The sequence below is a fragment of the Taudactylus pleione genome, unplaced genomic scaffold (assembly GCF_031769625.1).
Source record: "Taudactylus pleione unplaced genomic scaffold, aTauple2 ptg003390l, whole genome shotgun sequence".
NCBI lineage: Eukaryota > Metazoa > Chordata > Amphibia > Anura > Myobatrachidae > Taudactylus > Taudactylus pleione.
In genome coordinates this window covers 3,555-26,939 of record NW_028287741.1, presented here as the reverse complement: position 1 = coordinate 26,939, position 23,385 = coordinate 3,555, and the positions used below count along the sequence as shown (strand labels likewise).

The window sequence follows — 23,385 nt, the reverse complement described above, 5'->3', positions numbered from 1 at the left end:
AATTAGAGGTGATGGGGAAGTGATGGATAAAGGGGGAGGAATAATTAGAGGTGATGGGGGGAAGTGATGGATAAAGGGGGAGGAATAATTAGAGGTGATGGGGGGAAGTGATGGATAAAGGGGGAGGAATAATTAGAGGTGATGGGGGAAGTGATGGATAAATGGGGAGGAATAATTAGAGGTGATGGGGGAAGTGATGGATAAAGGGGGAGGAATAATTAGCGGTGATGGGGGGGAAGTGATGAATAAAGGGGGAGGAATAATTAGAGGTGATGGGGGGGAAGAGCTGGGAAGTGATGGATAAAGGAAGATGGTATAATTAGAGGTGATGGGGGGAAGAGCTGGGAAGTGATGGATAAAGGGGGAGGAATAAATAGAGGTGATGGGGGGAAGTGATGGATAAAGGGGGAGGAATAATTAGAGGTGATGGGGGAAGTGATGGATAAATGGGGAGGAATAATTAGAGGTGATGGGGGAAGTGATGGATAAAGGGGGAGGAATAATTAGCGGTGATGGGGGGGAAGTGATGAATAAAGGGGGAGGAATAAATAGAGGTGATGGGGGGAAGTGATGGATAAAGGGGGAGGAATACTTAAGTTGCTCACTGATGGAGGGATGATGGGAAACTTGGTGTAGGATCTCCAATTCTTTAGCCGTGGATAGTCGCACTTCTTGTAGCTGTTCTGGACTCATCCTCTCTGGAGTTACCTCTATAATCTTCACTGCATACTGTCGTCCTGTCTCTCTGTGTATACAGCGCCGGACAGTGCTTGAGACCCCCCTGAGATCACACACAAGATAACAATGGATGACCCTGTGCACAGATTGAAGAGGTTAACGTCTCTACATCCCACTCACCATCCTAAGTGGTGGGAGCAGCGGAGGTTACAGCTGTCATGTGAGCAGGTACAGGCACTAGCAGCATTTGGTTATTGTGTGGTTTAGAAGCAATGTATACAAGACATACAAACAGTTGTTTGTTCAATGTCAGCTTTAAAAGGAGAGTTATGGTAAAACTTACCTTTGTCAAGTCTCTTTCTTCAAAGTCCATAGGGTCCACAGGAAGACAGTGTGTGGGGTGTAGGTGGGACTTGGAGGACCGGATACCAACAGCAAAGCTTTTCAATCCCAGGATGCTCCAGTCCTTCCCCCTATACCCCACCCACAGCCTGAATGCAATTCAGTTTTGTTAACAAACCCAAGGCAGCAGCAGTATAGGAGAGAAGGAAGACTGGTACACTGAGGAATCACACTCTCATACAGAGAAGGAAACAAGTGACCAAGAGAAGAAACCCATAGAAGTCAGATGCGTCAGGGTAGGTGCTCTGTGGACCCTATGGACTTCGAAGAAATAGAGTTAACCAAGGTAAGTTTTACCATAACTCTGCTTTTCTTCTTCAGGGTCCATAGGGCTCCACAGGGAGACAATGGGGATGTCCCAAAGCAGTTGTTCAAGGGCGGGAACGCTCGTACTCTGAAAAGAGTACCCTACGCCGGAAGGAAGCATCCTGATAGGCAAATGTATCAAAGGCATAAAACCTAAGAAAGGTGTGGACAGAGGACCACGTAGACGCCTTGCAAAGCTGTTCAGCTGAGGGGCCACGCCGGGCTGCCCACGAGGGACCCATAGAGCAAGTAGAAGGAGCAGAGACAGTAGTCGGCACAGGAAGCCCAGTCTGCGTGTAAGCCTGTGAGATAGTCATGCAAATCCATCTGGCCATCCCTTCTTGTGAAATCCATATAGGACTAAGAGGGAGACCGATTTCCTGATGGAAGTAGTACGGTCCACGTAGATCTTAAGAGCACGGACCACATCCAAAGAGGCCTCACCTGCCGAGAGGTCTGGTGATTGAAAGGCCGGAACCACAATTTCCTTATTCAGGTGGAAGCGAGAAACCACCTTGGGAAGGAAACCTGGGTGTGTTTGAAGAGCAGCCCTGTCCTGATTAAAGATTAAAAAGAGGAGCGACATGAGAGCACCACTAAATCTGATACCATACGGGCAGATGCTATAGCCAGAAGAGACAGAGGGCCTGATTCAGAGGCGCTTGCAAAAAGCGAGCGCTCGCTCTGAATCAGGGCGGGCGTTGTTTTTTTTTAGTTGCGGCCTCCTGGCCACTCGCATAGCTGTGGGTGACCACCCACAGCTATTGCGAGAAGCCAGGATCATGGTCGCGATGGTCAAGAACATCGCGACCATCGGGCTTGCGACGAGACTCTTGTGGTAGAATCTCGTGGCCACAAGCCCCAGAGAGCTTCTGGCTCTAATAGAGCCGGAAGCTCTCTCACTGACATCACTGGTGATGTCAGTGGGGACGCCCACAAACGGCAGGCGTTCGCTTGGGAACGACTCAGTTTGTGAAGCCACCCCCCGGCCACGCCTACCAAATGGAGCGAGCTGTCGATCAAAATCGACAGCCGCCCCTTTTGTAGTGAGCCATGGAGCGAGTGCTTTTTGCGCTCGCTCCGGGGCTCGCGCATGCGCACTGGGCCACCATCGACCCGCTTGCGAGCGGGTATGAATCAGGCCCAGAGTCTTCGCAGTGAGCCACTTGACATCCAATGATTCCAGGGGTTCGAATGGAAGTTCCTGAAGTGCTTGGAGCACTACTGACAAATCCCATGGCGCCACAGGAGGGACAAAGGGAGGTTGTATACGTAGAACACCCTGCATGAAGGTGTGAACATCGTGTATAATAGCAATTCCACGATGAAACCAGATAGACAAACCAGAGACCTGCACTTTAAGAGATACTAGGCGGAGGGCTAGATCCAGTGCAGCCAAGAAAGGCAAGAATTCGAGAAACCTTATAGACTTGAGTGTCATAGTTTCTTGGAGCACACAATTGGAAATATGAATGCCATATTCTGTGGTAAATCTTGGCTGAAGCCGGTTTATATGCTCTGAGCATGGTCTGGCCACAGAGCTGGAAAATCTGGGGCGATTTGAAAACGTACAACACCTCGGTACGTTTTCAAATTCAGCCCGATGCATTGCATCCTGCTGTGAATGGTAAACGATGCACCTTACAAGATGCTTCGGTTGCCTATTTAACAGCATGACAGATCGCAGATCTTATGGTATTTCCATAAGATCTACGATGCCGATGTACGACGGTGGGGACGCGCATCGCCGTCGTACAGCATGCCAAACCACACATGATGTGCACGATTGATCGTTGCAATCGATCTAAATCGTGCACATCGTGTAAAAAAATCTTACCGTGTATGGGCTGCCTTAGCCGTTAGGAGGGATGTCTCAAGAGCCAAGCCGTTAAAGACAGATGGGCTGGGTCCAGATATAGACACGGACCCTGAGACAACAGGTCTACTAGTAGAGGAAGTTGAAGAGGAACGTCTATGGAGAGCCTTTGAAGATCGGAGTACCAGTGACATCTGGGCCAAGCCGGAGCTATTCCTACTCCTGTCTGAATTTCCGAAGCACTCGAAGAAGCAGGGATATTGGAGGGAAGAGATATGCCAAATGGAAGTTCCATTTCACCGACAAGGCATCTATGACGGCAGCGTCGGGGTCCTTTGTCCTGGCCCCATAAATTGGAAGTTTGTTATTGTGTCTTGAGGCCATGAGATCCACTTCTGGAAGACCCCATTTGTCTACCAGAAGTTGAAAGACTTCGGGATTTTCCTGCAAGAATGTAGTGACGGCTGAGGAAATTCGCCTCCCAATTGCGAATCCCCGGGATGAACACTGCGGAGATTGCTGGGAGATTGCGTTCAGCCCATGTGAGAATGTGGGTCACTTCTGTTATTGCTGACTGACTTCAAGTGCCCCCTTCGTTATTGAGGTAGGCCACAGCTGTCGGACTGTACTTGTACTGACCTGTTTTTCAGAACATTCTGAGCCAGGGTGAGAGCCCTGTAGATGGCTCGAAGTTCCAGGATGTTGATTGGTAACACTGCCTCAACTGGGGACCATCGGCCCTGAAAGGAGTGCTGGCCGGCTACTGCACCACACCCTCAGAGGGTTGCGTCCGTGGTGAGGAGAGCCCAGTCCGGGATCCAAAAGGGACGACCCTGGTTCAAATGGGAAGTCTGTAGCCCCCAGGCTAGGGACAGGCGAACCTCTGGGGGGAGGCTCATAGGCTGGGATTTGAGCAGATGGGGTAGCCCGTTCCACCTGGAGAGGATCAGGTGTTGTAGGGGCCTGGAGTGAAACTGGGCAAACTCCACCATGTCGAAGGTGGACACCATAAAATTTCCAGGCTCCATAGCTAGGATAATAGAGCAGAGGGTTTCCATATGAAACCTGGGCACCCTTGTTCAGAGATTTGAGGTTGAGGATAGGCCGATGAGACCCATTGGGCTTCTGAACTAAGATAAGGGTAGAATAATAGCCATGGCCCGTTGTGAGGAGGGGACCCGAATTATTACCCCGGAATTCAGTAAGGACTGAATGGCTTTTTGGAGCAGCAGGGCCTTGGTTGAGTCCGATGGAGGTCCTGTGCAAAAGAACTGTTGGGGGGGGGTTGCCTCAGGAATGAGAGGGCGTATCCTTGGGAGACCTCTTCTCTTACCCAGGCATCTAACGTGGTTTTATGCCAAACCTGGGCGAACTGAAGAAGTCGGCCTACCACCCTCGGAGCCCCCAGGGAGAGGCCCGACCCGTCAGACTTCAGGCTTGTCCTCAGACTTGGCAGGTGGACGTCTAGTAGCCCAGGCTTACTTAGTCCTAGGCTTGGAGGCCTTGCTGATGTCTGCTGCCGTAGAAAGGACTGACCCTTGGTCTTGCCTCGAGGGGCGAAAGGATGACGTCCTAGGTTTTGTATTATATGTAGAGGGTAGGAACGCCATCTTGGAATCCGCCAAAGTAGTCACAATTTTATCTAATTCTGGACCAAATAGGATATCTCCCGAATAAGGCAGAGACTCCAGAGCCCGTTTTGAGTTTGAATCTGCTTTCCAGGAACGGAGCCAAACAATACGGCGAGCCACTATGGAAGTCGAAGATATCCTCCCCCTTAGCTTTAAGGCGGTACAGTATACAGATGATACAGCAGTCTTCATGTCCACACAGATACACAAAGATGTCCCCATACACACAGATACACAAAGATGTCCCCATACACACAGATACACAGATATGTTCCCATACACACAGATACACAAAGATGTCCCCATACACACAGATACACAAAGATGTCCCCATACACACAGATACACAAAGATGTCCCCATACACACAGATACACAGATATGTTCCCATACACACAGAGATCTCCCCATACACACAGATACACAAAGATGTCCCCATACACACAGAGATCTCCCCATACACACAGTAATCTCCCCATACACACAGATACACAAAGATGTCCCCATACACACAGATACACAGAGATGTCCCCATACACACAGATACACAGAGATGTCCCCATACACACAGATACACAATGATACACAGGGCTCACATGCCATCTTTATCCCATTCCAACACACAATACACAGGGGGTAAATCCGCCCTATGTTCCTCTTAGCCAATCAGGCGTTCTCACAAGATATAATAATAAACACATCGTACATTTTAAAGGAACTAAAAATATTTCCCAAAAACATTTGGTTTCCTAAGCACAAACTGAGCATATACTGTATCTGAAAAGGTAAAGATAATTACATTCGTCCTTTCACATGTCTATGTCTAAACCAGTTATGGCTTATTTACAATCCTAACTTTGATAAAAACGCCCCCTTGCCGCTTGCACCATACGTCATGTCCGCTATTTATTAGATTAATCGAGTACATCGTACAGCGTATGAACTGCTCGCTATTCTTGTGGTTGGTTTTTTCAACCGCTATTTTGCGAGCAGTTCTGAGTAAAAAAAAAACCAAGTGACGTGGTCAATGACGCTGCTGGATTAATTATGCACTCCCTTAAAACGCCCGTTTTGACCTTTAAGCACGCCTGCGTTCAAATTCCACTCCCCCGTTTTCAAGCACCTTCCCCTGTTACCACCCACATACGCCTCCTCCTGTCACTCAAAATAGCAGGCACTCGCTATATAGTGAACAAACGATTTTCGGCCGCACTGACTGGTTCGCACATGCATATTAAAATCCGTACGCATGCGCAAATGAGCGAACATCGGTCAGAACGAACGAACGGCCGCTTACGAGCGGCTCTGAATCAGGGCATAATTGTATAGCCTGTGCATCTCTCTGAGTGCATAGCCTGTGCATCTCTCTGAGTGCACAGCCTGTGCATCTCTCTGAGTGCACAGCCTGTGCATCTCTCTGAGTGCACAGCCTGTGCATCTCTCTGAGTGCACAGCCTGTGCATCTCTCTGAGTGCACAGCCTGTACAGATCTATAAGTGCACAGCCTGTACAGATCTATAAGTGCACAGCCTGTACAGATCTATAAGTGCACAGCCTGTACAGATCTATAAGTGCACAGCCTGTACAGATCTATAAGTGCACAGCCTGTACAGATCTATAAGTGCACAGCCTGTACAGATCTATGAGTGCACAGCCTGTACAGATCTATAAGTGCACAGCCTGTACAGATCTATAAGTGCACAGCCTGTGCGTCTCTCTAAGTGCACAGCCTGTACATATCTATAAGTGCACAGCCTGTGCATCTCTCTAAGTGCACAGCCTGTACATCTCTATGAGTGCACAGCCTGTACAGATCTATAAGTGCACAGCCTGTACATCTCTATGAGTGCACAGCCTGTACATCTCTATGAGTGCACAGCCTGTACATCTCTATGAGTGCACAGCCTGTACATCTCTATGAGTGCACAGCCTGTACATCTCTATGAGTGCACAGCCTGTACAGATCTATAAGTGCACAGCCAGTACAGATCTATAAGTGCACAGCCTGTACATCTCTATGAGTGCACAGCCAGTACAGATCTATAAGTGCACAGCCAGTACAGATCTATAAGTGCACAGCCTGTACATCTCTATGAGTGCACAGCCTGTACAGATCTATAAGTGCACAGCCTGTACATCTCTATGAGTGCACAGCCAGTACAGATCTATAAGTGCACAGCCTGTACAGATCTATAAGTGCACAGCCTGTACAGATCTATAAGTGCACAGCCTGTACATCTCTATGAGTGCACAGCCAGTACAGATCTATAAGTGCACAGCCTGTACAGATCTATAAGTGCACAGCCTGTACAGATCTATAAGTGCACAGCCTGTACAGATCTATAAGTGCACAGCCTGTACAGATCTATAAGTGCACAGCCTGTGCATCTCTATGAGTGCACAGCCTGTACAGATCTATAAGTGCACAGCCTGTACAGATCTATAAGTGCACAGCCTGTACATATCTATAAGTGCACAGCCAGTACAGATCTATAAGAGCACAGCCTGTACAGATCTATAAGAGCACAGCCTGTACATCTCTATGAGTGCACAGCCTGTACATCTCTATGAGTGCACAGCCTGTACATCTCTATGAGTGCACAGCCTGTACATCTCTATAAGTGCACAGCCAGTACAGATCTATAAGTGCACAGCCTGTACAGATCTATAAGTGCACAGCCTGTACAGATCTATAAGTGCACAGCCTGTACAGATCTATAAGTGCACAGCCTGTACAGATCTATAAGTGCACAGCCTGTACAGATCTATAAGTGCACAGCCTGTACAGATCTATAAGTGCACAGCCTGTACAGATCTATAAGTGCACAGCCTGTACAGATCTATAAGTGCACAGCCTGTACATCTCTATCAGGGCACAGCCTGTACATCTCTATCAGGGCATAGCCTGTGCATATCTATCAGTGCATAGCCTGTACATATCTATAAGTGCATAGCCTGTACAGATCTATAAGTGCATAGCCTGTACAGATCTATAAGTGCATTGCCTGTACAGATCTATAAGTGCATAGCCTGTACAGATCTATAAGTGCACAGCCTGTACATATCTATAAGTGCATAGCCTGTACATATCTATAAGTGTATAGCCTGTACAGATCTATGAGTGTATAGCACTTTAAATGCAGAGTGAGAGAGATCTGCGTCTTCTGCCTCACCAGATGGTATGTCAGAGTGAGAGAGATCTGCGTCTTCTGTCTACCCAGATGATATGTCAGAGTGAGAGAGATCTGCGTCTTCAGCCTCCCCAGATGGTATGTCAGAGTGAGAGAGATCTGTGTCTTCTGCCTCCCTCTGATGATATGTCAGAGTGAGAGAGATCTGCGTCTTCTGTCTACCCAGATGATATATCAGAGTGAGATAGATCTGCGTCTTCTGTCTACCCAGATGATATGTCAGAGTGAGAGAGGTCTGTGTCTTTTGCCTCCCCAGATGATATGTCAGAGTGAGAGAGGTCTGTGTATTCTGTCTCCCCAGATGGTATGTCAGAGTCAGAGTGAGAGAGATCTGTGTCTTCTGCCTCACCAGATGATATGTCAGAGTGAGAGAGATCTGTGTCTTCTGCCTCACCAGATGGTATGTCAGAGTGAGAGAGGTCTGTGTCCTCTGCCTCCCTAGATGGAATGTCAGAGTCAGAGTGAGAGACATCTGCGTCTTCTGCCTCCCCAGATGATATGTCAGTGAGAGAGGTCTGCGTCTTCTGCCTCACCAGATGATATGTCAGAGTGGGAGAGGTCTGCGTCTTCTGCCTCCCCAGATGGTATGTCAGAGTGAGAGAGATCTGTGTCTTCTGCCTCCCCAGATGGTATGTCAGAGAGAGATCTGCGTCTTCTGTCTCACCAGATGATATGTCAGAGTGAGAGAGATCTGCGTCTTCTGCCTCCCCAGATGATATGTCAGTGAGAGAGGTCTGCGTCTTCTGCCTCACCAGATGATATGTCAGAGTGAGAGAGATCTGCGTCTTCTGCCTCCCCAGATGGTATGTCAGAGTGAGAGAGGTCTGTCTCCTCTGCCTCCCCAGATGATATGTCAGAGTCAGAGTGAGAGAGATCTGTGTCTTCTGTGTCACCAGATGATATGTCAGAGTGAGAAAGGTCTGTGTCTTCTGCCTCCCTCTGAAGATATGTCAGAGTGAGAGAGGTCTGCGTCTTTTGTCTCCCCAGATGATATGTCAGAGTGAGAGAGATCTGCATCTTCTGCCTCCCCAGATGATATGTCAGAGAGAGAGAGAGATCTGCGTCTTCTGTATCCCCAGATGATATGTCAGAGTCAGAGTGAGAGAGGTCTGCGTCTTCTGTCTCACCAGATGATATGTCAGAGTGAGAGAGGTCTGTGTCCTCTGCCTCCCCAGATGGTATGTCAGAGTGAGAGAGGTCTGTGTCTTCTGCCTCCCCAGATGGTATGTCAGAGTGAGAGAGGTCTGTGTCTTCTGCCTCCCCAGATGATATGTCAGAGTGAGAGAGATCTGTGTCTTCTGCCTCCCCAGATGGTATGTCAGAGGGAGAGAGGTCTGTGTCTTCTGCCTCCCCAGATGGTATGTCAGAGTGAGAGAGACCTGCGTCTTCTGTCTCACCAGATGATATGTCAGAGTGAGAGAGGTCTGTGTCTTCTGCCTCCCCAGATGATATGTCAGAGTGAGAGAGGTCTGTGTCTTCTGCCTCCCCAGATGGTATGTCAGAGTGAGAGAGATCTGCGTCTTCTGTCTCACCAGATGTTATGTCAGAGTGAGAGAGGTCTGTGTCCTCTGCCTCCCCAGATGGTATGTCAGAGTGAGAGAGGTCTGCGTCTTCTGCCTCCCCAGATGATATGTCAGAGTGAGAGAGATCTGCGTCTTCTGCCTCCCCAGATGATATGTCAGAGTGAGAGAGGTCTGTCTCCTCTGCCTCCCCAGATGGTATGTCAGAGTGAGAGAGATCTGCGTCTTCTGTCTCACCAGATGTTATGTCAGAGTGAGAGAGATCTGGGTCTTCTGCCTCCCTCTGAAGATATGTCAGAGTGAGAGAGGTCTGCGTCTTCTGCCTCCCCAGATGATATGTCAGAGTGAGAGAGATCTGCGTCTTCTGTCTCCCCAGATGATATGTCAGAGTGAGAGAGATCTGCGTCTTCTGCCTCCCCAGATGGTATGTCAGAGTGAGAGAGGTCTGTCTCCTCTGCCTCCCCAGATGATATGTCAGAGTCAGAGTGAGAGAGATCTGTGTCGTCTGTGTCACCAGATGATATGTCAGAGTGAGAAAGGTCTGTGTCTTCTGTCTCCCCAGATGGTATGTCAGAGTGAGAGAGATCTGCGTCTTCTGTCTCACCAGATGTTATGTCAGAGTGAGAGAGATCTGTGTCCTCTGCCTCCCCAGATGGTATGTCAGAGTGAGAGAGATCTGTGTCTTCTGCCTCCCTCTGAAGATATGTCAGAGTGAGAGAGGTCTGTGTCTTCTGCCTCCCCAGATGATATGTCAGAGTGAGAGAGATCTGCGTCTTCTGTCTCCCCAGATGATATGTCAGAGTGAGAGAGATCTGCGTCTTCTGCCTCCCCAGATGGTATGTCAGAGTGAGAGAGGTCTGCGTCTTCTGCCTCCCCAGATGGTATGTCAGAGTGAGAGAGATCTGTGTCTTCTGTCTCCCCAGATGATATGTCAGAGTCAGAGTGAGAGAGGTCTGTGTCTTCTGTGTCACCAGATGATATGTCAGAGTGAGAAAGGTCTGTGTCTTCTGCCTATCCAGATGATATGTCAGAGTGAGAGAGGTCTGAGTCTTCTGCCTCACCAGATGGTATGTCAGAGTGAGAGAGATCTGCGTCTTCTGCCTCCCCAGATGATATGTCAGAGTGAGAGAGGTCTGAGTCTTCTGCCTCACCAGATGGTATGTGTGATGTTTTGGTTTTGTTGTGGGCCCGGGGTGTTGATAGGAGCAGACACAGAAGCAGATTTAAACCAAAACGTGGAACTTTTAATAAGTGTTTTGGCAGACATAAACAATGGGAGAATATAAAGTCCAGGGATGGCACTAAAGTGCAAATGGGAACTGAGGCGAAGCAATGAGTAAAAGTCCAGGTAGTGTCAGATAGGTGCAGTCCAGTAATCCGGGTCTTGTGAGGCTGTAGTGAGTTGCAGGTTGAAGTGAATGGATAATGACCAGGGGATTAGCAAGTGGAGGCAGGGTGCAGGGTAACAGCTGACACAGGTGCTCAGGCAAGGGAGAGGCAATAGGAAGAAGCAGAGGATTCCAGCAGGGTACTGAGCAGGTCAGGTAAGCAGGCTAAGGCAAATATCCAACAGGCAGTAAGTAAGCACAGGAACTCTCTCTCAGCGGCGGCTGAGAAACACGTTGCACTGACAATGAAAGAGCTCTCAACTCCCTTAAATACCTAGTGCTCCGCTGTGACAGGCCAGAGAGAGCATGTGACCCACCAGGATAGGGTGATTAGATCACAAGGCTAGAGGCAAGATGGAGGCGCCCATGCTGCAGCGGACAGAAACACCGCCAGACCAAACAAGCCCAGAGTGACAATATCAGCACAGGATCACGCACAACCAATGCTCCCCGCCATGGCCCCTCCCTATATACAGGACACGCCGCCCGGTAACATCCGACTACCTCTCAGGGTGTCAGGGTACATGGCCCCTCCCTATATGCAGGACACGCCCCCGGTAACATCCGACTACATGGCTCCTCCCTACAGACAGTACACGCCCCCCGGTAAAATCCGACTACCTCTCAGGGTGTCAGGGTACATGGCCCCTCCCTACAGACAGGACACGGCCCCCAGGTAACATCTGACTATCTCTCAGGGTACATGGCCACTCCCTACATACATGAAACGCCCCCGGTAACATCCGACTATCTCTCAGGGTACATGGCCCCTCCTTACATACAGGACACGCCCCCCGTTAACATCCGACTACCTCTCAGGGTGTCAGGGTACATGGCCACTCCCTACGTACAGGCTACACCCCCCGGTAACATCCGACTACCTCTCAGGGTGTCAGGATACATGGCCCCTCCCTACATACAGGACACGCCCCCGTAACATCCGACTACCTCTCAGGGTGTCAGGGTACATGGCCACTCCCTACATACAAGACACGCCCCCGGAAACACCCGACTACCTCTCAGGATGTCAGGGTACATGGCAACTCCCTACGTACAGGACACGCCCCCGGTAACATGCGACTACCTCTCAGGGTGTCAGGGTACATGGCCCCTCCCTACATACAGGACACGCCCCCGGTAACATGCGACTACCTCTCAGGGTGTCAGGGTACATGGCCCCTCCCTACATACAGGACACGCCCCCGGTAACATGCGACTACCTCTCAGGGTGTCAGGGTACATGGCCCCTCCCTACATACAGGACACGCCCCCGGTAACATCCGACTACCTCTCAGGGTGTCAGGGTACATGGCCCCTACATACAGGCTACGCCCCCCGGTAACATCCGACTACCTCTCAGGGTGTCAGGGTACATGGCTCCTCCCTACATACAGGCTACGCCCCCCGGTAACATCCGACTACCTCTCAGGGTGTCAGGGTACATGGCTCCTCCCTACATACAGGCTACAGCCCCCGGTAACATCCGACTACCTCTCAGGGTGTCAGGGTACATGGCCCCTCCCTACATACAGGACACGCCCCCCGGTAACATCCGACTACCTCTCAGGGTGTCAGGGTACATGGCTCCTCCCTACATACAGGACACGCTCCCCAGTAACATCCGACAACCTCTCAGGGTGTCAGGGTACATGGCCCCTCCCTACATACAGGACACGCCCCCGGTAACATCCGACTATCTCTCAGGGTACATGGCCCCTCCTTACATACAGGACACGCCCCCCGTTAACATCCGACTACCTCTCAGGGTGTCAGGGTACATGGCCACTCCCTACGTACAGGCTACACCCCCCGGTAACATCCGACTACCTCTCAGGGTGTCAGGATACATGGCCCCTCCCTACATACAGGACACGCCCCCGTAACATCCGACTACCTCTCAGGGTGTCAGGGTACATGGCCACTCCCTACATACAAGACACGCCCCCGGAAACACCCGACTACCTCTCAGGATGTCAGGGTACATGGCAACTCCCTACGTACAGGACACGCCCCCGGTAACATGCGACTACCTCTCAGGGTGTCAGGGTACATGGCCCCTCCCTACATACAGGACACGCCCCCGGTAACATGCGACTACCTCTCAGGGTGTCAGGGTACATGGCCCCTCCCTACATACAGGACACGCCCCCGGTAACATGCGACTACCTCTCAGGGTGTCAGGGTACATGGCCCCTCCCTACATACAGGACACGCCCCCGGTAACATCCGACTACCTCTCAGGGTGTCAGGGTACATGGCCCCTCCCTACATACAGGCTACGCCCCCCGGTAACATCCGACTACCTCTCAGGGTGTCAGGGTACATGGCTCCTCCCTACATACAGGCTACGCCCCCCGGTAACATCCGACTACCTCTCAGGGTGTCAGGGTACATGGCTCCTCCCTACATACAGGCTACACCCCCCGGTAACATCCGACTACCTCTCAGGGTGTCAGGGTACATGGCCCCTCCCTACATACAGGACACGCCCCCCGGTAACATCCGACTACCTCTCAGGGTGTCAGGGTACATGGCTCCTCCCTACATACAGGACACGCTCCCCGGTAACATCCGACAACCTCTCAGGGTGTCAGGGTACATGGCCCCTCCCTACATACAGGACACGCCCCCCGGTAACATCCGACTACCTCTCAGGGTGTCAGGGTACATGGCCCCTCCCTACATACAGGACACGCCCCCGGTAACATGCGACTACCTCTCAGGGTGTCAGGGTACATGGCCCCTCCCTACATACAGGACACGCCCCCGGTAACATGCGACTACCTCTCAGGGTGTCAGGGTACATGGCCCCTCCCTACATACAGGACACGCCCCCGGTAACATGCGACTACCTCTCAGGGTGTCAGGGTACATGGCCCCTCCCTACATACAGGACACGCCCCCGGTAACATGCGACTACCTCTCAGGGTGTCAGGGTACATGGCCCCTCCCTACATACAGGACACGCCCCCCGGTAACATGCGACTACCTCTCAGGGTGTCAGGGTACATGGCCCCTCCCTACATATAGGACACGCCCCCGGTAACATGCGACTACCTCTCAGGGTGTCAGGGTACATGGCCCCTCCCTACATATAGGACACGCCCCCGGTAACATGCGACTACCTCTCAGGGTGTCAGGGTACATGGCCCCTCCCTACATACAGGACACGCCCCCCGGTAACATCCGACTACCTCTCAGGGTGTCAGGGTACATGGCCCCTCCCTACATACAGGACACGCCCCCCGGTAACATCCGACTACCTCTCAGGGTGTCAGGGTACATGGCCCCTCCCTACATACAGGACACGCCCCCGGTAACATGCGACTACCACTCAGGGTGTCAGGGTACATGGCCCCTCCCTACATACAAGACACGCCCCCGGTAACATCCGACTACCTCTCAGGGTGTCAGGGTACATGGCCCCTCCCTACATACAGGACACGCCCCCGGTAACATCCGACTTCCTCTCAGGGTGTCAGGGTACATGGCCCCTCCCTACATACAAGACACGCCCCCGGTAACATCCGACTACCTCTCAGGGTGTCAGGGTACATGGCCCCTCCCTACATACAAGACACGCCCCCGGTAACATCCGACTACCTCTCAGGGTGTCAGGGTACATGGCCCCTCCCTACATACAGGACACGCCCCCCGGTAACATCCGACTACCTCTCAGGGTGTCAGGGTACATGGCTCCTCCCTACATACAGGACACGCCCCCCGGTAACATCCGACTACCTCTCAGGGTGTCAGGGTACATGGCTCCTCCCAACGTACAGGACACGCCCCCCGGTAACATCCGACTACCTCTCAGGGTGTCAGGGTACATGGCTCCTCCCTACATACAGGACACGCCCCCCGGTAACATCCGACTACCTCTCAGGGTGTCAGGGTACATGGCTCCTCCCTACATACAGGACACGCCCCCCGGTAACATCCGACTACCTCTCAGGGTGTCAGGGTACATGGCTCCTCCCTACATACAGGACACGCCCCCCGGTAACATCCGACTACCTCTCAGGGTGTCAGGGTACATGGCTCCTCCCAACGTACAGGACACGCCCCCCGGTAACATGCGACTACCTCTCAGGGTGTCAGGGTACATGGCTCCTCCCAACGTACAGGACACGCCCCCCGGTAACATGCGACTACCTCTCAGGGTGTCAGGGTACATGGCTCCTCCCAACGTACAGGACACGCCCCCCGGTAACATGCGACTACCTCTCAGGGTGTCAGGGTACATGGCTCCTCCCAACGTACAGGACACGCCCCCCGGTAACATGCGACTACCTCTCAGGGTGTCAGGGTACATGGCTCCTCCCAACGTACAGGACACGCCCCCCGGTAACATGCGACTACCTCTCAGGGTGTCAGGGTACATGGCTCCTCCCTACATACAGGACACGCCCCCCGGTAACATGCGACTACCTCTCAGGGTGTCAGGGTACATGGCTCCTCCCTACATACAGGACACGCCCCCCGGTAACATGCGACTACCTCTCAGGGTGTCAGGGTACATGGCTCCTCCCTACATACAGGACACGCCCCCGGTAACATCCGACTACCTCTCAGGGTGTCAGGGTACATGGCTCCTCCCTACATACAGGACACGCCCCCCGGTAACATCCGACTACCTCTCAGGGTGTCAGGGTACATGGCCCCTCCCTACATACAGGACACGCCCCCCGGTAACATCCGACTACCTCTCAGGGTGTCAGGGTACATGGCCCCTCCCTACATACAGGACACGCCCCCCGGTAACATCCGACTACCTCTCAGGGTGTCAGGGTACATGGCCCCTCCCTACATACAGGACACGCCCCCCGGTAACATCCGACTACCTCTCAGGGTGTCAGGGTACATGGCCCCTCCCTACATACAGGACACGCCCCCCGGTAACATCCGACTACCTCTCAGGGTGTCAGGGTACATGGCTCCTCCCTACATACAGGACACGCCCCCCGGTAACATCCGACTACCTCTCAGGGTGTCAGGGTACATGGCTCCTCCCTACATACAGGACACGCCCCCCGGTAACATCCGACTACCTCTCAGGGTGTCAGGGTACATGGCTCCTCCCTACATACAGGACACGCCCCCCGGTAACATCCGACTACCTCTCAGGGTGTCAGGGTACATGGCTCCTCCCTACATACAGGACACGCCCCCCGGTAACATCTGACTACCTCTCAGGGTGTCAGGGTACATGGCTCCTCCCTACATACAGGACACGCCCCCCGGTAACATCTGACTACCTCTCAGGGTGTCAGGGTACATGGCCCCTCCCTACATACAGGACACGCCCCCCGGTAACATCCGACTACCTCTCAGGGTGTCAGGGTACATGGCCCCTCCCTACATACAGGACACGCCCCCCGGTAACATCCGACTACCTCTCAGGGTGTCAGGGTACATGGCCCCTCCCTACATACAGGACACGCCCCCGGTAACATCCGACTACCTCTCAGGTTGTCAGGGTACATGGCTCCTCCCTACATATAGGACACGCCCCCGGTAACATCCGACTACCTCTCAGGGTACATGGCCCCTCCCTACATATAGGACACGCCCCCGGTAACATCCGACTACCTCTCAGGGTACATGGCCCCTCCCTACATATAGGACACGCCCCCCGGTAACATCCGACTACCTCTCAGGGTGTCAGGGTACATGGCTCCTCCCTACATATAGGACACGCCCCCGGTAACATCCGACTACCTCTCAGGGTACATGGCCCCTCCCTACATACAGGACACGCCCCCGGTAACATCCGACTACCTCTCAGGGTACATGGCCCCTCCCTACATACAGGACACGCCCCCGGTAACATCCGACTACCTCTCAGGGTGTCAGGGTACATGGCTCCTCCCTACATACAGGACACGCCCCCCGGTAACATCCGACTACCTCTCAGGGTGTCAGGGTACATGGCTCCTCCCTACATACAGGACACGCCCCCCGGTAACATCCGACTACCTCTCAGGGTGTCAGGGTACATGGCTCCTCCCTACATACAGGACACGCCCCCCGGTAACATCCGACTACCTCTCAGGGTGTCAGGGTACATGGCTCCTCCCTACATACAGGACACGCCCCCCGGTAACATCCGACTACCTCTCAGGGTGTCAGGGTACATGGCCCCTCCCTACATATAGGACACGCCCCCGGTAACATCCGACTACCTCTCAGGGTGTCAGGGTACATGGCCCCTCCCTACATATAGGACACGCCCCCGGTAACATCCGACTACCTCTCAGGGTGTCAGGGTACATGGCTCCTCCCTACATACAGGACACGCCCCCGGTAACATCCGACTACCTCTCAGGGTGTCAGGGTACATGGCTCCTCCCTACATACAGGACACGCCCCCCGGTAACATCCGACTACCTCTCAGGGTGTCAGGGTACATGGCTCCTCCCTACATACAGGACACGCCCCCCGGTAACATCCGACTACCTCTCAGGGTGTCAGGGTACATGGCTCCTCCCTACATACAGGACACGCCCCCCGGTAACATCCGACTACCTCTCAGGGTGTCAGGGTACATGGCTCCTCCCTACATACAGGACACGCCCCCCGGTAACATCCGACTACCTCTCAGGGTGTCAGGGTACATGGCCCCTCCCTACATACAGGACACGCCCCCCGGTAACATCCGACTACCTCTCAGGGTGTCAGGGTACATGGCCCCTCCCTACATACAGGACACGCCCCCCGGTAACATCCGACTACCTCTCAGGGTGTCAGGGTACATGGCCCCTCCCTACATACAGGACACGCCCCCCGGTAACATCCGACTACCTCTCAGGGTGTCAGGGTACATGGCCCCTCCCTACATACAGGACACGCCCCCCGGTAACATCCGACTACCTCTCAGGGTGTCAGGTTACATGGCCCCTCCCTACATACAAGACACGCCCCCCGGTAACATCCGACTACCTCTCAGGGTGTCAGGTTACATGGCCCCTCCCTACATACAAGACACGCCCCCCGGTAACATCCGACTACCTCTCAGGGTGTCAGGTTACATGGCCCCTCCCTACATACAAGACACGCCCCCCGGTAACATCCGACTACCTCTCAGGGTGTCAGGTTACATGGCCCCTCCTTACATACAGGACACGCCCCCCGGTAACATCCGACTACCTCTCAGGGTGTCAGGGTACATGGCCCCTCCTTACATACAGGACACGCCCCCCGGTAACATCCGACTACCTCTCAGGGTGTCAGGGTACATGGCCCCTCCTTACATACAGGACACGCCCCCCGGTAACATCCGACTACCTCTCAGGGTGTCAGGGTACATGGCCCCTCCTTACATACAGGACACGCCCCCCGGTAACATCCGACTACCTCTCAGGGTGTCAGGGTACATGGCCCCTCCTTACATACAGGACACGCCCCCCGGTAACATCCGACTACCTCTCAGGGTGTCAGGGTACATGGCCCCTCCTTACATACAGGACACGCCCCCCGGTAACATCCGACTACCTCTCAGGGTGTCAGGGTACATGGCTCCTCCCTACATACAGGACACGCCCCCCGGTAACATCCGACTACCTCTCAGGGTGTCAGGGTACATGGCTCCTCCCTACATACAGGACACGCCCCCCGGTAACATCCGACTACCTCTCAGGGTGTCAGGGTACATGGCTCCTCCCTACATACAGGACACGCCCCCCGGTAACATCCGACTACCTCTCAGGGTGTCAGGGTACATGGCCCCTCCCTACATACAGGACACGCCCCCCGGTAACATCCGACTACCTCTCAGGGTGTCAGGGTACATGGCTCCTCCCTACATACAGGACACGCCCCCCGGTAACATCCGACTACCTCTCAGGGTGTCAGGGTACATGGCTCCTCCCTACATATAGGACACGCCCCCCGGTAACATCCGACTACCTCTCAGGGTGTCAGGGTACATGGCTCCTCCCTACATACAGGACACGCCCCCCGGTAACATCCGACTACCTCTCAGGGTGTCAGGGTACATGGCTCCTCCCTACATACAGGACACGCCCCCCGGTAACATCCGACTACCTCTCAGGGTGTCAGGGTACATGGCTCCTCCCTACATACAGGACACGCCCCCCGGTAACATCCGACTACCTCTCAGGGTGTCAGGGTACATGGCTCCTCCCTACATACAGGACACGCCCCCCGGTAACATCCGACTACCTCTCAGGGTGTCAGGGTACATGGCTCCTCCCTACATACAGGACACGCCCCCGGTAACATCCGACTACCTCTCAGGGTGTCAGGGTACATGGCTCCTCCCTACATACAAGACACGCCCCCCGGTAACATCCGACTACCTCTCAGGGTGTCAGGGTACATGGCCCCTCCCTACATACAGAACACGCCCCCCGGTAACATCCGACTACCTCTCAGGGTGTCAGGGTACATGGCCCCTCCCTACATACAAGACACGCCCCCCGGTAACATCCGACTACCTCTCAGGGTGTCAGGGTACATGGCCCCTCCCTACATACAAGACACGCCCCCCGGTAACATCCGACTACCTCTCAGGGTGTCAGGGTACATGGCCCCTCCCTACATACAAGACACGCCCCCCGGTAACATCCGACTACCTCTCAGGGTGTCAGGGTACATGGCCCCTCCCTACATACAAGACACGCCCCCCGGTAACATCCGACTACCTCTCAGGGTGTCAGGGTACATGGCCCCTCCCTACATACAAGACACGCCCCCCGGTAACATCCGACTACCTCTCAGGGTGTCAGGGTACATGGCCCCTCCCTACATACAAGACACGCCCCCCGGTAACATCCGACTACCTCTCAGGGTGTCAGGGTACATGGCCCCTCCCTACATACAAGACACGCCCCCCGGTAACATCCGACTACCTCTCAGGGTGTCAGGGTACATGGCCCCTCCCTACATACAAGACACGCCCCCCGGTAACATCCGACTACCTCTCAGGGTGTCAGGGTACATGGCCCCTCCCTACATACAGGACACGCCCCCCGGTAACATCCGACTACCTCTCAGGGTGTCAGGGTACATGGCCCCTCCCTACATACAGGACACGCCCCCCGGTAACATCCGACTACCTCTCAGGGTGTCAGGGTACATGGCCCCTCCCTACATACAGGACACGCCCCCCGGTAACATGCGACTACCTCTCAGGGTGTCAGGGTACATGGCTCCTCCCTACATACAGGACACGCCCCCCGGTAACATGCGACTACCTCTCAGGGTGTCAGGGTACATGGCTCCTCCCTACATACAGGACACGCCCCCCGGTAACATCCGACTACCTCTCAGGGTGTCAGGGTACATGGCCCCTCCCTACATACAGGACACGCCCCCCGGTAACATCCGACTACCTCTCAGGGTGTCAGGGTACATGGCCCCTCCCTACATACAGGACACGCCCCCCGGTAACATCCGACTACCTCTCAGGGTGTCAGGGTACATGGCCCCTCCCTACATACAGGACACGCCCCCCGGTAACATCCGACTACCTCTCAGGGTGTCAGGGTACATGGCCCCTCCCTACATACAGGACACGCCCCCCGGTAACATCCGACTACCTCTCAGGGTGTCAGGGTACATGGCCCCTCCCTACATACAGGACACGCCCCCCGGTAACATCCGACTACCTCTCAGGGTGTCAGGGTACATGGCCCCTCCCTACATACAGGACACGCCCCCCGGTAACATCCGACTACCTCTCAGGGTGTCAGGGTACATGGCCCCTCCTTACATACAGGACACGCCCCCCGGTAACATCCGACTACCTCTCAGGGTGTCAGGGTACATGGCTCCTCCCTACATACAGGACACGCCCCCCGGTAACATCCGACTACCTCTCAGGGTGTCAGGGTACATGGCTCCTCCCTACATACAGGACACGCCCCCCGGTAACATCCGACTACCTCTCAGGGTGTCAGGGTACATGGCTCCTCCCTACATACAGGACACGCCCCCCGGTAACATCCGACTACCTCTCAGGGTGTCAGGGTACATGGCTCCTCCCTACATACAGGACACGCCCCCCGGTAACATCCGACTACCTCTCAGGGTGTCAGGGTACATGGCCCCTCCCTACATACAGGACACGCCCCCCGGTAACATCCGACTACCTCTCAGGGTGTCAGGGTACATGGCCCCTCCCTACATACAGGACACGCCCCCCGGTAACATCCGACTACCTCTCAGGGTGTCAGGGTACATGGCCCCTCCCTACATACAGGACACGCCCCCCGGTAACATCCGACTACCTCTCAGGGTGTCAGGGTACATGGCCCCTCCCTACATACAGGACACGCCCCCGGTAACATCCGACTACCTCTCAGGGTGTCAGGGTACATGGCCCCTCCCTACATACAGGACACGCCCCCCGGTAACATCCGACTACCTCTCAGGGTGTCAGGGTACATGGCCCCTCCCTACATACAGGACACGCCCCCCGGTAACATCCGACTACCTCTCAGGGTGTCAGGGTACATGGCCCCTCCCTACATACAGGACACGCCCCCCGGTAACATCCGACTACCTCTCAGGGTGTCAGGGTACATGGCCCCTCCCTACATACAAGACACGCCCCCCGGTAACATCCGACTACCTCTCAGGGTGTCAGGGTACATGGCTCCTCCCTACATACAAGACACGCCCCCCGGTAACATCCGACTACCTCTCAGGGTGTCAGGGTACATGGCTCCTCCCTACATACAGGACACGCCCCCCGGTAACATCCGACTACCTCTCAGGGTGTCAGGGTACATGGCCCCTCCCTACATACAGGACACGCCCCCCGGTAACATCCGACTACCTCTCAGGGTGTCAGGGTACATGGCTCCTCCCTACATACAGGACACGCCCCCGGTAACATCCGACTACCTCTCAGGGTGTCAGGGTACATGGCTCCTCCCTACATACAGGACACGCCCCCGGTAACATCCGACTACCTCTCAGGGTGTCAGGGTACATGGCCCCTCCCTACATACAGGACACGCCCCCGGTAACATGCGACTACCTCTCAGGGTGTCAGGGTACATGGCTCCTCCCTACATACAGGACACGCCCCCCGGTAACATGCGACTACCACTCAGGGTGTCAGGGTACATGGCCACTCCCCTCCCATCGTTGTCGGTGCCCCGCCCTCTCACCTGCCGATGATCTCCTTCGGGTCATACTTCTGATAGAACTCTTTGGCTCCGGCCCAATCCGGGAGCTCGTCCCGTGCCTCCAGGTCACGTGTCATGGTGTGACGTCACAGTACCGGCAGCTCCCGCAACACCGAGATCTTACTGTTCCGTCATCTGTACGGTTATCTGCTCACCGGAAATTACGTCATACACTGACTCCGCCCATATTACCAGGCAACGTGTATGCACTTCCTGCTCACACTCAGTCATGTGATATGAACACGCATCACATGACCCCACGTCACAGCGGTATAGGGGGCGGAGCTACATTACGGTCTTTTTACACAAACGGGAGAGTATAATCCCTACAGTGTGTGTGATGTCACTGTGATGTCAGTGTGTGTGTGTGATGTCAGTGTGTGTGTGTGTGATGTCACTGTGATGTCAGTGTGTGAGTGTGATGTCACTGTGTGTGTGATGTCAGTGTGTGTGTGTGTGATGTCACTGTGTGTGTGTGTGATGTCAGTGTGTGTGTGTGATGTCAGTGTGTGTGTGTGTGATGTCACTGTGTGTGTGATGTCACTGTGTGTGTGTGATGTCAGTGTGTGTGTGTGATGTCACTGTGTGTGTGTGTGATGTCAGTGGGTGTGTGTGTGATGTCACTGTGTGTGTGATGTCACTGTGTGTGTGTGATGTCACTGTGTGTGTGATGTCAGTGTGATGTCAGTGGGTGTGTGTGTGATGTCAGTGGGTGTGTGTGTGATGTCAGTGTGTGTGTGTGTGTGTGATGTCAGTGTGTGTGTGTGTGATGTCACTGTGTGTGTGTGATGTCAGTGTGTGTGTGATGTCAGTGTGTGTGGGTGATGTCAGTGTGTGTGTGTGATGTCAGTGGGTGTGTGTGTGATGTCACTGTGTGTGTGATGTCACTGTGATAGTGTGTATGATGTCACTGTGTGTGTGTGTGTGATGTCACTGTGTGTGTGATGTCACTGTGTGTGTGTATGTATGATGTCAGTGTGTGTGTGTGTGATGTCAATGTGTGTGTGATGTCACTGTGTGTGTGTGTGATGTCACTGTGTGTGTGTGATGTCAGTGTGTGTGTGTGTGATGTCACTGTGTGTGTGATGTCACTGTGTGTGTGTGATGTCAGTGTGTGTGTGTGATGTCACTGTGTGTGTGTGTGATGTCAGTGGGTGTGTGTGTGATGTCACTGTGTGTGTGATGTCACTGTGTGTGTGTGATGTCACTGTGTGTGTGATGTCAGTGTGATGTCAGTGGGTGTGTGTGTGATGTCAGTGGGTGTGTGTGTGATGTCAGTGTGTGTGTGTGTGTGT

General features: G+C 53.8%; 1 protein-coding gene across 1 annotated transcript in view; it reads right to left on the bottom strand.

Annotated features, from left to right (window-relative positions):
• The window catches only part of PHKG2 (phosphorylase kinase catalytic subunit gamma 2), a 51,044-nt gene extending 28,766 nt beyond the window's left edge, over window positions 1-22,278 (bottom strand). Inside the window, exons 1-2 of the mRNA XM_088466520.1 lie at window positions 22,073-22,278; window positions 606-781 (exon numbers count right to left, since the gene is read on the bottom strand). Coding sequence (XP_088322646.1) covers window positions 606-781; window positions 22,073-22,167 — 271 coding nt within the window. The 5' untranslated portion in view covers window positions 22,168-22,278. The remainder of the gene's footprint in view (window positions 1-605; window positions 782-22,072) is intronic.
• Window positions 22,279-23,385: the final 1,107 nt, after the last annotated feature.